General features: G+C 40.4%; 1 protein-coding gene across 1 annotated transcript in view; it reads right to left on the bottom strand.

Annotated features, from left to right (window-relative positions):
* Positions 1-5,222: 5,222 nt before the first annotated feature.
* pskh1 (protein serine kinase H1) overlaps positions 5,223-14,122 on the bottom strand; it is a 36,684-nt gene continuing 27,784 nt past the window's right edge. The window contains exon 4 of the mRNA XM_034177267.1: positions 5,223-7,089. Within this exon, the coding sequence (XP_034033158.1) occupies positions 6,772-7,089 (318 nt within the window). The 3' untranslated portion in view covers positions 5,223-6,771. The remainder of the gene's footprint in view (positions 7,090-14,122) is intronic.

The following is a 14,122-nucleotide window of genomic DNA, read 5'->3' as shown; positions in this document are numbered from 1 at the left end:
GTGACATTCTACAAAACTGCTCACCATGATGTGGATCCTCAATGAAAAATAGTACAAAGTACAAACACAACCAACATCCACATGAAGGATTCTACTTTGACAAAGACACACCTCCCAAAATTTGAGTTATGACACCTGATTGGCTCTGAATGAAGCTCACTGGAAAGACAGAACTGGACAGTTTTTGCCATTCTCTCCAAAAATTCTATTTTCACCAAATAAAAGTGACAAAAGTCAAGAAAAGAACCTATTTTACATTTTACTGAGAAATTACCACACTACAGTGTCCTTGAATCATAAAGTGGACAGAGACTCATCACCAACAACAGGCATAGATTCCTGTACGTGCAGATGTGTGTCCACGGGGTCAACCTATATATGGGTAAAGATGTGGTGCACGGGTGAGTGTTTGTGTGACCTGGGGGGGGGACAAGCTCAGCTAACAGGCTAAACTAGCTCTGGGTGTTTATCTACTACTATAAGCACCAGGTTGGCCGGTGTCATGTCCTAAGGTTCCTGAAATGGAGCAATATTTTCACCTAGTGGAAATTTACTATTAATGCAGGTATAACAGAACTGATGCAGGTGTAAAAGAATTTTGGCAAGAGCTCTACTGTACACAGTTTAAATTAATTTACTGTCATCAAAGAGGTGAAAAGACACGACAGAAGACAGCAGTGAGAAATTGGTCAGAATATTTTAAAATGCAGCCAACTGAAGTGCGTTGAGAAACATTTGAGAATCTAAGCATCATGGGAAAACAGGAGACAGAATAGAAAAAGGCCAGCTGAGGTCAGATATCTCGGCTCTGATGTTTTCCAGTATGCATTAAAAAGTTCACAACAGCAGCACAAAGTGTCCATAAAAAGAAAACCACACTGATTTACTCTGGAAGGAACAAAACACATGAAAGATGAATTATATATATTTATCTATAATTAAAAAGTTTGACTTTAAATACACTTTATATAGAAGTGCTTTGAATACGCCCCCTTTGAGGTGAACTGCTTTTGGCCAATACGTTGACATACTAAAGGCGAGGTCATGACCTTTACATTCAGATCCTTTCACACACTTAAAACACTTTCAAAAATGTGAAAAATGCCAGCGCAGTTTTCAAGATGAGGACAATGGCATCATTTAAACTACAATTTAACAAAAGAAAGCCCAGTAACACCACATTTGAAATAAATGACAGATTTATCCACTACACTCCTCTGTAGAGATACAAATTAATCACATATAATGAGAAATGATTCAAACTGGCTAGAAAGATTTATTTTATTACTGCCAATTTCAAACAAATTTAAGTGCATTTATGATAAAAAAAAATCGTTTTCATGTTGCCTCATGCAGAAAGCTACATAATTACAAGTTATGTTTTTGTTTTCTGAATGAGTCACTCACTCAACACATTTATTGCATTTAATCTATTAACCATAAGAGTTAGAAACGTCTGTCATAATTAAAAAGACTGTCAATTAAAATTTAGCCTTGAGAGATGTATTTTTGTGACACCAGCACCCAGAGGTTTATGGGCATGGCTACATGGACTATTGTCTCAGGCTACGTTCACATTATAAGGCTGAAGTGCAACTGATCTTTTGGTGCATTAACAAGCTGATTTTTTTATATAGACTCAATTAATTTTTAATTTAAAATAAAGGTGGTGCTATATAGTAAATGGAGACATGCTGCAAAGTAACTTGCAATGCTTTGTCAAGTAGTAATCAATTATTCAATTATTTGCCAACAGTTTTAAAAAACAATTGCTGTATTTTTCAGAGCACAAGTTGCACCTTTTTTCTGTATGTGGAACTTTTAACACAGCACTTCCCTAGGGGAGAGTTTAATAATGGACACAAGCTCAGTGTAGCACATGTGCACACCACAGCATGTACTGTTACTTTAAAAAGAAAAGAAAAAAAAAGGATTTTTACATTCCAAAAATAAGAAGATGGGCAAATAAATGTAAACAGACAATATATGTGATGTTTGTAGGGGTTGGTTTCAGTGCGGAAGGTTCCCAGTTCAAACTCCATCCCTGCCACATTTCTTCATCCAGCATGTGGCCTAAAACTTGTGCCAATTAAACATGCAGTGCCACCTCAGATCTGATGCGGTGACCCTGAGTGCAAACAAGGGAACAGCTGAAGGTACTTACTTTTTTCTTTTTTTTTTAAACACAATATACTGGAGGTCATATGATGCAGTATGGATAAAATAGTCAGATTGCTGGCCCACATTGGAAACACAAGTACGTTTTCTCCCTCTTTCGCTTGGGGTCACCACAGCAGATCCTCTACTAATCTGTACGTTGATCTGATACACGTTTTACACTGGATGCCCTTCCAGACACAACCCCACATTCCATGGAGAACTAACCACTGAGCCACCACACTGTGCTGGGAAAGCCCAATATAAATAGTTATTATTGTCATTATGAATCATGATTTCCAATTACATAAGTTGCAGTGGAGCACAAGTCATAGGACCTCCCAAACTAGTTAAAAAATGGTGACATACTCTGGAAAATAGTTTAATTTTGAAACTTTTTTTTTGGGGGGGGGGGGGGGGGTAAAGGTTTTTAAATGTGAATATTTCTGTATGCTTTACTTCTCTCCAATAGTACACAGATTATCTGGACAAAAATGAGAAATTTTGAGGACGTCATCTTGGGCTTTGGGAAACACTAATCATTTTTCACTGATATGACGACAAATGGTTGAAGCCCTACAGTGATGAGGCCCAGGCTCAAGAAGAGAACTGAGACCACAGTTTGCAGGATGCAGTCTGAACCCTGAGTTCAGACCCACCAACATGCACCATATAAACTTTCAAACCAATATCAAAGGCAATACCTGAACTCTGGCAATCGAACGGAAGTGGGAGCATCGTGTCACTTTTCCTCTCCAGTCCTTAACGTGCATGCTGCACACATTTAGCTTCGTAATGCATTTTCACTATTTGTTACATAAATGGCTTTTTGGTTGTTGTTGTTTTTGAACATCTGGATATTAGGTGTTCAAGGATCACGTTGGGTTTCTGCAGCGTCATTAAGGTTCAGGTCATTAAGAGGAAAATGAAGCATCAAGACAAAATGATCAGATCCTACCGAGGCCTGTTATCTAAACGCAGCCTGTAACATTTAAAAATGAACAAAGATAATCAGGAAAAAAAAATGTATATTTTTATAACTAAGATATTAATAATGACAATATTAGTTAAATTTAAACTATGGGGAAGAACCCCCCAAAACTCTTCATTTTGACCATTAATGCTGCATTTAGATGTTGGCTGTAGAGTTGTACTAGGTGTAAAAGGTTCACATTAACCTAAACCCGTTCCTGGAGGGTACCTGCCCTGCATGTTTTTCCCACACTGTGGTTGCTCCACCCACAGATAATTAACTCTGACAGGTGTAATCAACCAATGAGAAGGTGGGGAACCACTCAAATTAAATAATCAGGTGTGAGTAGAGCAGTTACACATGAAAACATGCAGGAGCCCTCCAGGAATTGATTTGTGCAGTCTTGCATTAAACTATACTCAGCTATAATCTGGACTAAAGTTGTGTCATCTGGCACAGCCCAAAACATACCCTGGAGGCTGGAGTACGAAGAAACTAAGGCTGGATTATACAACCCCTGGCAATAATTATGGAATCACCGGCCTCAGAGGATGTTCATTCAGTTGTTTAATTTTGTAGAAAAAAAGCAGATCACAGACATGACACAAAACTAAAGTCATTTCAAATGGCAACTTTCTGGCTTTAAGAAACACTGTAAGAAATCAAGAAAACAAAATTGTGGCAGTCAGTAACGGTTACTTTCTTAGACCAAGCAGAGGGAAAAAATATGGACTCACTCAATTCTGAGGAATAAATTACTGAATCACCCTGTAAATTTTCATCCCCAAAACTAACACCTGCATCAAATCAGATCTGCTTGTTAGTCTGCATCTAAAAAGGAGTGATCACACCTTGGAGACCTGTTGCACCAAGTGGACTGACATGAATCATGGCTCCAACACGAGAGATGTGAATTGAAACAAAGGAGAGGATTATCAAACTCTTAAAAGAGGGTAAATCATCACGCAATGTTGCAAAAGATGTTGGTTGTTCACAGTCAGCTGTGTCTAAACTGGACCAAATACAAACATGGGAAGGTTGTTAAAGGCAAACATACTGGTAGACCAAGGAAGACATCAAAGCGTCAAGACAGAAAACTTAAAGCAATATGTCTCCAAAATCGAAAATGCACAACAAAACAAATGAGGAACGAATGGGAGGAAACTGGAGTCAACGTCTGTGACCGAACTGTAAGAAACCACCTAAAGGAAATGGGATTTACATACAGAAAAGCTAAACGAAAGCCATCATTAACACCTAAACAGAAAAAAACAAGGTTACAATGGGCTAAGGAAAAGCAATTGTGGACTGTGGATGACTGGATGAAAGTCATATTCAGTGATGAATCTCGAATCTGCGTTGGGCAAGGTGATGACGCTGGAACTTTTGTTTGGTGCCGTTCCAATGAGATTTATAAAGATGACTGCCTGAAGAGAACATGTAAATTTCCAGTCGATGATATGGGGCTGCATGTCAGGTAAAGGCACTGGGGAGATGGCTGTCATTACATCATCAATAAATGCACAGGTTTACCTTGAGATTTTGGACACTTTTCTTATCCCATCAATTGAAAGGATGTTTGGGGATGATGAAATCATTTTTCAAGATGATAATGCATCTTGCCATAGAGCAAAAAATGTGAAAATATTCCTTGCAAAAAGACACATAGGGTCAATATCATGGCCTGCAAATAGTCCGGATCTTAATCCAATTGAAAATCTTTGGTGGAAGTTGAAGAAAATGGTCCATGACAAGGCTCCAACCTGCAAAGCTGATCTGGCAACAGCAATCTGAGAAAGTTGGAGCCAGAATGATGAAGAGTACTGTTTGTCACTCATGAAGTCCATGCCTCAGAGACTGCAAGCTGTTATAAAAGCCAGAGGTGGTGCAACAAAATACTAGTGATGTGTTGGAGCGTTCTTTTGTTTTTCATGATTCCATAATTTTTTCCTCAGAATTGAGTGATTCTATATTTTTTTCCCTCTGCTTGGTCTAAAAAAGTAACCGTTACTGACTGCCACAAATTTTTTTCCTGATTTCTTATAGTGTTTCTTAAAGCCAGAAAGTTGCCATTTGAAATGACTTTAGTTTTGTGTCATGTCTGTGATCTGCTTTTTTTCTACAAAATTAAACAACTGAATGAACATCTTCCGAGGCCGGTGATTCCATAATTTTTGCCAGGGGTTGTATCTGAGGCTATATTTTGAGTTACGGCAGAATATACTTGAGTCCAGATTACCACCCCCCCCCCCCCCCCAACTCCTTTGTGTTTTCATAAATAACTGAGTTGTTCTGCACTAAAAGAATAAATCTCTCAATTAGAGCCTGACGGATGTATCGGTTGGCTGATAATATCAACCAAAAACACAAACACATCTGTATCTGTTATTTTTACTGATGTGAAAACCTATTTTACAGAATTAACAATGAAGAAAAACATTAGTTGTTGGAAATGGTGTTATTTCGTAGTTTCTGCAGGAGATGGTCCTCTAACAACATAATTTATAATGCTGTCAAGCATGGCTGGGACCCCCGTCACTTCACAGTCACACCGAGAGATGAGCCAGAGGTAAAATGACCAGCTGCTGTTCACTTTCAATCACGGTGGGTGTTTTACAGTGACAACAGACAAGTGGTTGTTATGCCACCAGATAGGAGGGGCCAAAATAGATGAAATGTATTCTATGCAAATGTTGAGCGATGCGACATGGTGACCACCAATCCGAGTGAAGGTAGCACAATGTACGTTAGTTGATTGTTGGTTATATTTATAGTTATTTATACTAAAATTCAAGTTTAATCTGTAAAATAACAAGCCTCAATCACATTTCTTTGTCATAAAGATTTTATGAAATGTTTGTAATCATTCCCATTTTCTTTTTAATGTATATATCGGCAGATATATTAATATCGTAATTTTTTACTCTCCAATATCGGTGCCCCCCCCCCACCAAATAAAATGCAGATCAGTCAGGCTCTCCTCTCAATCAACACCTGAGACCAACACAAGCTACAGGTTAGCGTCTGCCGCACGCCGCCAACATGTGAATGCAGCGTCAGAGTATCGTTATGTCACAATGAACTCTTAAAGACAAAGTTTGCATAAAAATTCACAGCAATTTTCTGTCAGGATTGAGTGGGGAAATGTTTTCCCCTCTTAAATTATTCCTTTCTTCTTAGAAACGTCAGTATCTAGAACTCTGTTCAACAGATCTTCATGGAAGGTCATTATCCAGTGACCATTTGAAAGGAGACGAAAACATGGTGTCAACAGCAATAAATAAATATGTGGAGGCACAGGAGCTAAAGGATAAAGATGAAGGAATGAGGCAGGCATCTTCCTGCCAAGGAGAAGGCAAAGATACAAAGATCACGTTTTACTGACGTGTCCTTTTGGGCTCATCAGAACACGCGCAGTCACACGGTCCTTACACTCCGGATCACTTGGATGTTGCGTCAGTTATCAAAGTGTCTGTGTCACTGGAAGCGGTGGATCCAGCCAAGTCAGTGAGCCGTTTTTAGACCAAACATTTCAGATTTTAGCTTGGCTCTCTCACATTGGCAGCAAGTTCAAACGAACGGCGTCACTTCAGCACCGTTTGGCTCAAAGTGTCAGATTCACTCCAGGTGGGATGTCTGCGTTAGCCGTTGTACTGCTGCTGATAGCGGCGGTTCAGCTCACGCAGCTCCTTCTCTCTCACCCGCCGGGCTTTATTGGATTTGGTGGAGCGACTGGAACGTGTCGACTGTGCCGACTTGGTGCTGGGGCAGCGCGACGACGCCCTCTTCAGGAGGTTCTGAGATATGCAGCGCTGCAGGTTCTTCATCGATGAAGAAGAGGCCATGCTAACGATCCAGGGGTGTTTGAGAGCCTGGCCAGCCGTCAGACGCTCACTGGGGTCAACGGTCAGGATTCTCTCCACAAAGTCCTTGGCCAGGTTGGACACACTGGGCCAGGGCTGGAAAGGAGACACAAAAGGAGAAAAATAATCAGGATCTATTGATCCCCCCCGTCTTGGAATATTGGTATCAACATTCTGTAAAGTCTGCATAAATATACAGTGAGAAGGATGTGGACTAAGGCTACATTTTCCAAAACCCATTCAGAATCTGATCTTCCAGACTGCCTGTCCACATTATACATCACAAGTGATCAAATCCAATCTGCGTGCCAGTGTTGGCGTGCTCTAATCCACATCGGTTGCTACAGGCTGTTTACAAAGAAATTATACTGTACCTCTGCATCTGTAAAATCAATCAATCAATCAATTTTATTTATATAGCGCCAAATCACAACAAACAGTTGCCCAAGGCGCTTCATATTGTAAGGCAAGGCCATACAATAATTACGTAAAAACCCCAACGGTCAAAATGACCCCTTGTGAACAAGCACTTGGCGACAGTGGGAAGGAAAAACTCCCTTTTAACAGGAAGAAACCTCCAGCAGAACCAGGCTCAGGGAGGGGCAGTCTTCTGCTGGGACTGGTTGGGGCTGAGGGAGAGAACCAGGAAAAAGACATGCTGTGGAGGGGAGCAGAGACCAATCACTAATGATTAAATGCAGAGTGGTGCATACAGAGCAAAAAGAGAAAGAAACACTCAGTGCATCATGGGAACCCCCCAGCAGTCTAAGTCTATAGCAGCACAACTAAGGGATGGTTCAGGGTCACCTGATCCAGCCCTAACTATAAGCTTTAGCAAAAAGGAAAGTTTTAAGCCTAATCTTAAAAGTAGAGAGGGTGTCTGTCTCCCTGATCTGAATTGGGAGCTGGTTCCACAGGAGAGGAGCCTGAAAGCTGAAGGCTCTGCCTCCCATTCTACTCTTACAAACCCTAGGAACTACAAGTAAGCCTGCAGTCTGAGAGCGAAGCATTCTATTGGGGTGATATGGTACTATGAGGTCCCTAAGATAAGATGGGACCTGATTATTCAAACCTTATAAGTAAGAAGAATTTTAAATTCTATTCTAGAATTAACAGGAAGCCAATGAAGAGAGGCCAATATGGGTGAGATATGCTCTCTCCTTCTAGTCCCCGTTAGTACTCTAGCTGCAGCATTTTGAATTAACTGAAGGCTTTTCAGGGAACTTTAGGACAACCTGATAATAATGAATTACAATAGTCCAGCCTAGAGGAAATAAATGCATGAATTAGTTTTTCAGCATCACTCTGAGACAAGACCTTTCTAATTTTAGAGATATTGCGTAAATGCAAAAAGCAGTCCTACATATTTGTTTAATATGCGCTTTGAATGACATATCCTGATCAAAAATGACTCCAAGATTTCTCACAGTATTACTAGAGGTCAGGGTAATGCCATCCAGAGTAAGGATCTGGTTAGACACCATGTTTCTAAGATTTGTGGGGCCAAGTACAATAACTTCAGTTTTATCTGAGTTTAAAAGCAGGAAATTAGAGGTCATCCATGTCTTTATGTCTGTAAGACAATCCTGCAGTTTAGCTAATTGGTGTGTGTCCTCTGGCTTCATGGATAGATAAAGCTGGGTATCATCTGCGTAACAATGAAAATTTAAGCAATGCCGTCTAATAATACTGCCCAAGGGAAGCATGTATAAAGTGAATAAAATTGGTCCTAGCACAGAACCTTGTGGAACTCCATAATTAACCTTAGTCTGTGAAGAAGATTACCCATTTACATGAACAAATTGTAATCTATTAGATAAATATGATTCAAACCACCGCAGCGCAGTGCCTTTAATACCTATGGCATGCTCTAATCTCTGTAATAAAATTTTTATGGTCAACAGTATCAAAAGCAGCACTGAGGTCTAACAGAACAAGCACAGAGATGAGTCCACTGTCTGAGGCCATAAGAAGATCATTTGTAACCTTCACTAATGCTGTTTCTGGTGGGTGGACTCATTTACATTTTGAGCAAAGCCAACTGAGTCTAATAATAGATTAAATGCAGTGGTGAGGCTGTCATTCTCAGCATCTGTGTGGATGTTAAAATCGCCCACTATAATTATCTTATCTGAGCTAAGCACTAAGTCACACAAAAGGTCTGAAAATTCACAGAGAAACTCACAGTAACGACCAGGTGGATGACAGATAATAACAAATAAAACTGGTTTTTGGGACTTCCAATTTGGATGGACAAGACTAAGAGTCAAGCTTTCAAATGAATTAAAGCTCTGTCTGGGTTTTTGATTAATTAATAAGCTGGAATGGAAGATTGCTGCTAATCCTCCGCCTCGGCCCGTGCTACGAGCGTTCTGGCAGTTAGTGTGACTCAGGGGTGTTGACTCATTTAAACTAACATAATCATCCTGCTGTAACCAGGTTTCTGTAAGGCAGAATAAATCAATATGTTGATCAATTATTATATCATTTACTAACAGGGACTTAGAAGAGAGAGACCTAATGTTTAATAGACCACATTTAACTGTTTTAGTCTGTGGTGCAGTTGAAGGCGCTATATTATTTTTTCTTTTTGAATTTTTATGCTTAAATAGATTTTTGCTGGTTATTGGTGGTCTGGGAGCAGGCACCGTCTCTACGGGGATGGGGTAATGAGGGGATGGCAGGGGGAGAGAAGCTGCAGAGAGGTGTGTAAGACTACAACTCTGCTTCCTGGTCCCAACCCTGGATAGTCACGGTTTGGAGGATTTAAGAAAATTGGCCAGATTTCTAGAAATGAGAGCTGCTCCATCCAAAGTGGGATGGATGCCGTCTCTCCTAACGAGACCAGGTTTTCCCCAGAAGCTTTGCTAATTATCTATGAAGCCCACCTCATTTTTTGGACACCACTCAGACAGCCAGCAATTCAAGGAGAACATGCAGCTAAACATGTCACTCCCGGTCCGATTGGGGAAGGGCCCAGAGAAAACTACAGAGTCCGACATTGTTTTTGCAAAGTTACACACCGATTCAATGTTAATTTTAGTGACCTCCGATTGGCGTAACCGAGTGTCATTACTGCCGACGTGAATTACAATCTTACCAAATTTACGCTTAGCCTTAGCCAGCAGTTTCAAATTTCCTTCAATGTCGCCTGCTCTGGCCCCCGGAAAACAATTGACTATGGTTGCTGGTGTCGCTAACTTCACATTTCTCAAAACAGAGTCGCCAATAACCAGAGTTTGATCCTCGGCGGGTGTGTCGTCGAGTGGGGAAAAACGGTTAGAAATGTGAACGGGTTGGCGGTGTACACGGGGCTTCTGTTTAGAACTACGCTTCCTCCTCACAGTCACCCTGTCGGCCTGCTTTCCCGGCTGCTCGGGATCTGCCAGAAGAGTGCTTTAGTTAAGGCACGTGAAGATTACACTGTGAAACAAATCGTTATCTAGGTAACTAGATGAATCTAACTGCACAGATTAAACAGCTAACAGATACAGCAAAACACCGCTGTGCTCCGGAACAGGAAGTGATACAATACCGCAGTGAGAGCCAACCACCAGTAGAGGCAAGCAAAAGCTGTCAAAAGCACTTTGAAAGACTGTCTGAGCTGTCAGACCCTTCAAATGGAAATTAATCTGTAGAAACCCAACAGCAATCAGATTTGAAACCGCCTCAGTATGTAGCTTGAATCAGATTAAAAAAAAAAAAAAAAAAAAGACTCGCATTTCCTTTTTTTTTTTGCTGTTCAGATCATCAATAAGTAAAATAAATGAATTAAATCCAATAAATGAATTAAATCTATCTAGCAGGTAGCTGGAGCTGGCCTACCAATATGTAGACCTGGGTTGAAATCCTGCTCATGCTACTTGTCTTTGTCACTTGGTCTACATTGTCTCAGTTCACCCAGCTGTAAATGAGTACCAGCCTCAGCTGGGAAAGCAACCTGCGTTGCACTGGTGTTACATCCAAGAGGAGTCATAAACTCTCATCCACTTGATGCTACAGAATCCAGAGATGAGCACCAGCCTCAGGGACGCTAAAGGACTTACTTCATCTAGATACAATATGGATATGATAAAATTGGGCATTTGGGCTGGTAGCCTGAGCACACCCCAAGACAACTGTGTGTGTGTGTGTGTGTGTGTGTGTGTGAGAGTGAGAGAGAATGGGTGAATGAAAGGCAGGGTTGTAAAGCACTTTGAGCTTCTGATTCAGATGGAACATGCTTTTGTTGATGTGACACGTCAGAGTTTGGATGTGGACAGAGATCTGGTGGATTGTATTAGAAGACTGTACAGGCTCCTGGACGTATGCACACTATGGAGTGCTGCTCCAGCTGCAATTTCTATTTTACTTCATGCAAATACAAAATCAACAACATCCTGCATGTGCAGCCAAGTAGACACAAGAGGGCAGCAGGGTCGCATAAATCTGAGCATATATTTTGAACTACTATATTAATTGAGTCATTTTTCAAATCACCAAAAAAAAAAAAAAAAAAAAATCCTTCCAACAGCAGACATGCACTGAGATGGGGTCTTCTTCTGGATGTCAAACACTGTGTCAGGAATAAGGAATAGGAGCGCTGCATGCCTTCCTCCACGGTTTCTAGTTGATGTCTTGCTTGGCAACCTCCTGTTGTCGCTCACTCACAGTAAATCAACAGCATGGCCAAACACGCACGTCACATATACAGCCTGCAAACATACAAACTCCTCAGACTGTGTGGAGGCTTTGGACCATGGCTGCAAAGGGAGCCCACTTCAGCCCCACCTTTAAGGAATTCTCTTAAACTAAAGACCACTCTGCACGCTCGCTTGACACGGTCGAACGCCCTGCCCTGAAACTGACCTGGAACATATAATTTGCCACTTATGATATTAACATGATACATTTTCTTTCCTCATTTGCAAACATAAATGTTCTGAATACTGTCAAGCAAACATGGCTCAGAAATAATCCTTTTTACCTCCTTTAATTTGAATACAATTCACAGGGTATATTTGTGGGACATGTAGGGCCACTAAACCGACTCTCTTTGTAAAAACTTGCAACGGTCGATGTCAAGGTAAAGCAGATTTACTTAATCCAAGGCAGGCCGTGTGGACATACGTAGAATTCAATCACCAGCTCTGCTCCGCTCTTTGCAGACCTCAGCTAAAGTCCAGGCTGCTGCAAGGTGCTTTAAAAGTTTAAATTTTTCAGCAGGAGGTTTGGTCTTATCCGACCTGTCAGACGCTGCAGAACATCAAAACTCAACGCATCCTTACAAAATAAGATGAATCACTGCTGCCACCCAATAACAAAGATGTTCTGAGATTACTGACTGTGGTGAAGTAAACACACATACACACACACATTTTTGTGACATCACAAATCATACTATGGACCTTCTTTGGCTCCTGGATGGCAACCACCCAGGCTGACAACCAGTCCATCCACACCACTTAAAAATAACCACCTGTCTGCTGCATTCAGAACATGGTGTGTCCTCAGCACTGAGGCACCACGTGGCCAAAATGTTGAAGATGACGTTCCTTGACGTTACTTGAATGAGTTTAGCCACAATGTCAAACAGGAATTTTGCGTTATACTTATTTTGGCTACTCGCATTATCTTGTTGCAGTCAAGAAAGAAGAATCGTCCTCCGTTCCGTTGGCACAGCTCCAAACACTGCGCTGCTCTCTGCCGAGACAGAGTCCAGTCGGAATTAATAACTTCAAACGAATCATCGCTTTTAAATAAAATAACACCTCTTACAAACGTTGTAATACAGACAAGAAACTACAATTGACTAAAATGTTTTTTCCTCCAAAATGAGACGTCCGCATTCTTTATAAATTACATCTCGACGTGCAGCACAGCCAACTGCAAGAGCTCAGCTCAGATGTATGGAAACACATTCATGCCAATAATGTCTGAAATGAAATGCTTTTGAAAATAAATACAGATTTTGTTTATTTCTATTTATGTCCAGAGACCAAGGATCCACCATGTAGAGTTTATTTATGTCCAGAGTTTAAGGATCCAGTGACCAGTTTTATATTTAGTTTAAAACTCAATAAAATTATGTTCATTTTCAATTCAATTTCAATTTAGTGGGTTTATAAAGCGCCAAATCACAACAAAAGCCATCTCAAGGGGCCTCACATAGAACAGTTCAACATAAAAAAATAAAAAAAAATACATAATTAAAAACAGAAGTAAAAGAATAAAACAGATAAAAAAAAAAGACTATTCATAAGAAAGAGAATAAAATAGGCTTTAAGTCTTGACTTAAAAATGTCCACGGACTCCAACTGCCTCACGGGCGCAGGAAGACCGTTCCACAGTGCGGGTGCACGATAAGAAAAAGCTCTGACTCGCTGACATAGAAAACCTGTAAAGCCTACTTTTAGTAAACAAAAAATTCACAAGAGGTATCGATAAGGGATCACATCGATAAGCGGAATCAATAATGTATTGATAGATAAAATCTTATCGATTTTATCTATCGATAAGATTTTAATCGCTGCTCTGGAGCGATAGAATAATAAACCTTCGCAGCACACAGCACTCGTTTATACTCAATATGCTGTCACACTAGATAAGCTTCTTATTTAGTGCTATGATCCAGGCTCCTACAATTATCATTTAATAATCAATCAGTTGTTGTGGGTTTTAGTTTAGCATTACATTCATTAGCTGGTTAGACTGTGACGGTGTTTGTTTCTAAATCAATAATCTTCATCTTCTTCTTTCAGCTGCTCCCATTAGGGGTCACCACAGCAGATCACCCTTTTCCATGACGCACCTATTAATTTTATTTTGGTCCCAAGTAAAAAAAAATGAAACTCAAAACCTCTAAAAAGTAGACCAAAAGTTGTAACACCCGAAGTTGTGCTTTAACATCTACACATAGGATAGACAGAACTGAATGAGCAGTATGTTAAGTTTGTAATCCTCCATCTTTCAGGAAACACAGACAAACCTTCACACGCCTTGAGTGACAGTGAATATTGGAAATAATCTACTCTGGTATTTAGCAGCTCCCCAGTTAAAAGAAAAAGGGGGGAAAAAAGGATTCCATGACTCTGACTACAGGATTTTTATTGTTAATTGGGCAGCGCAGTCTCATTCTCTTTTTTTTTCC

This window comes from Thalassophryne amazonica, chromosome 8, assembly GCF_902500255.1.
Source record: "Thalassophryne amazonica chromosome 8, fThaAma1.1, whole genome shotgun sequence".
In the NCBI taxonomy this organism is placed as follows: Eukaryota; Metazoa; Chordata; class Actinopteri; order Batrachoidiformes; family Batrachoididae; genus Thalassophryne; species Thalassophryne amazonica.
Note: the sequence above shows the minus strand (reverse complement) of the source record. Positions and strands in the feature narration are given on the sequence as shown.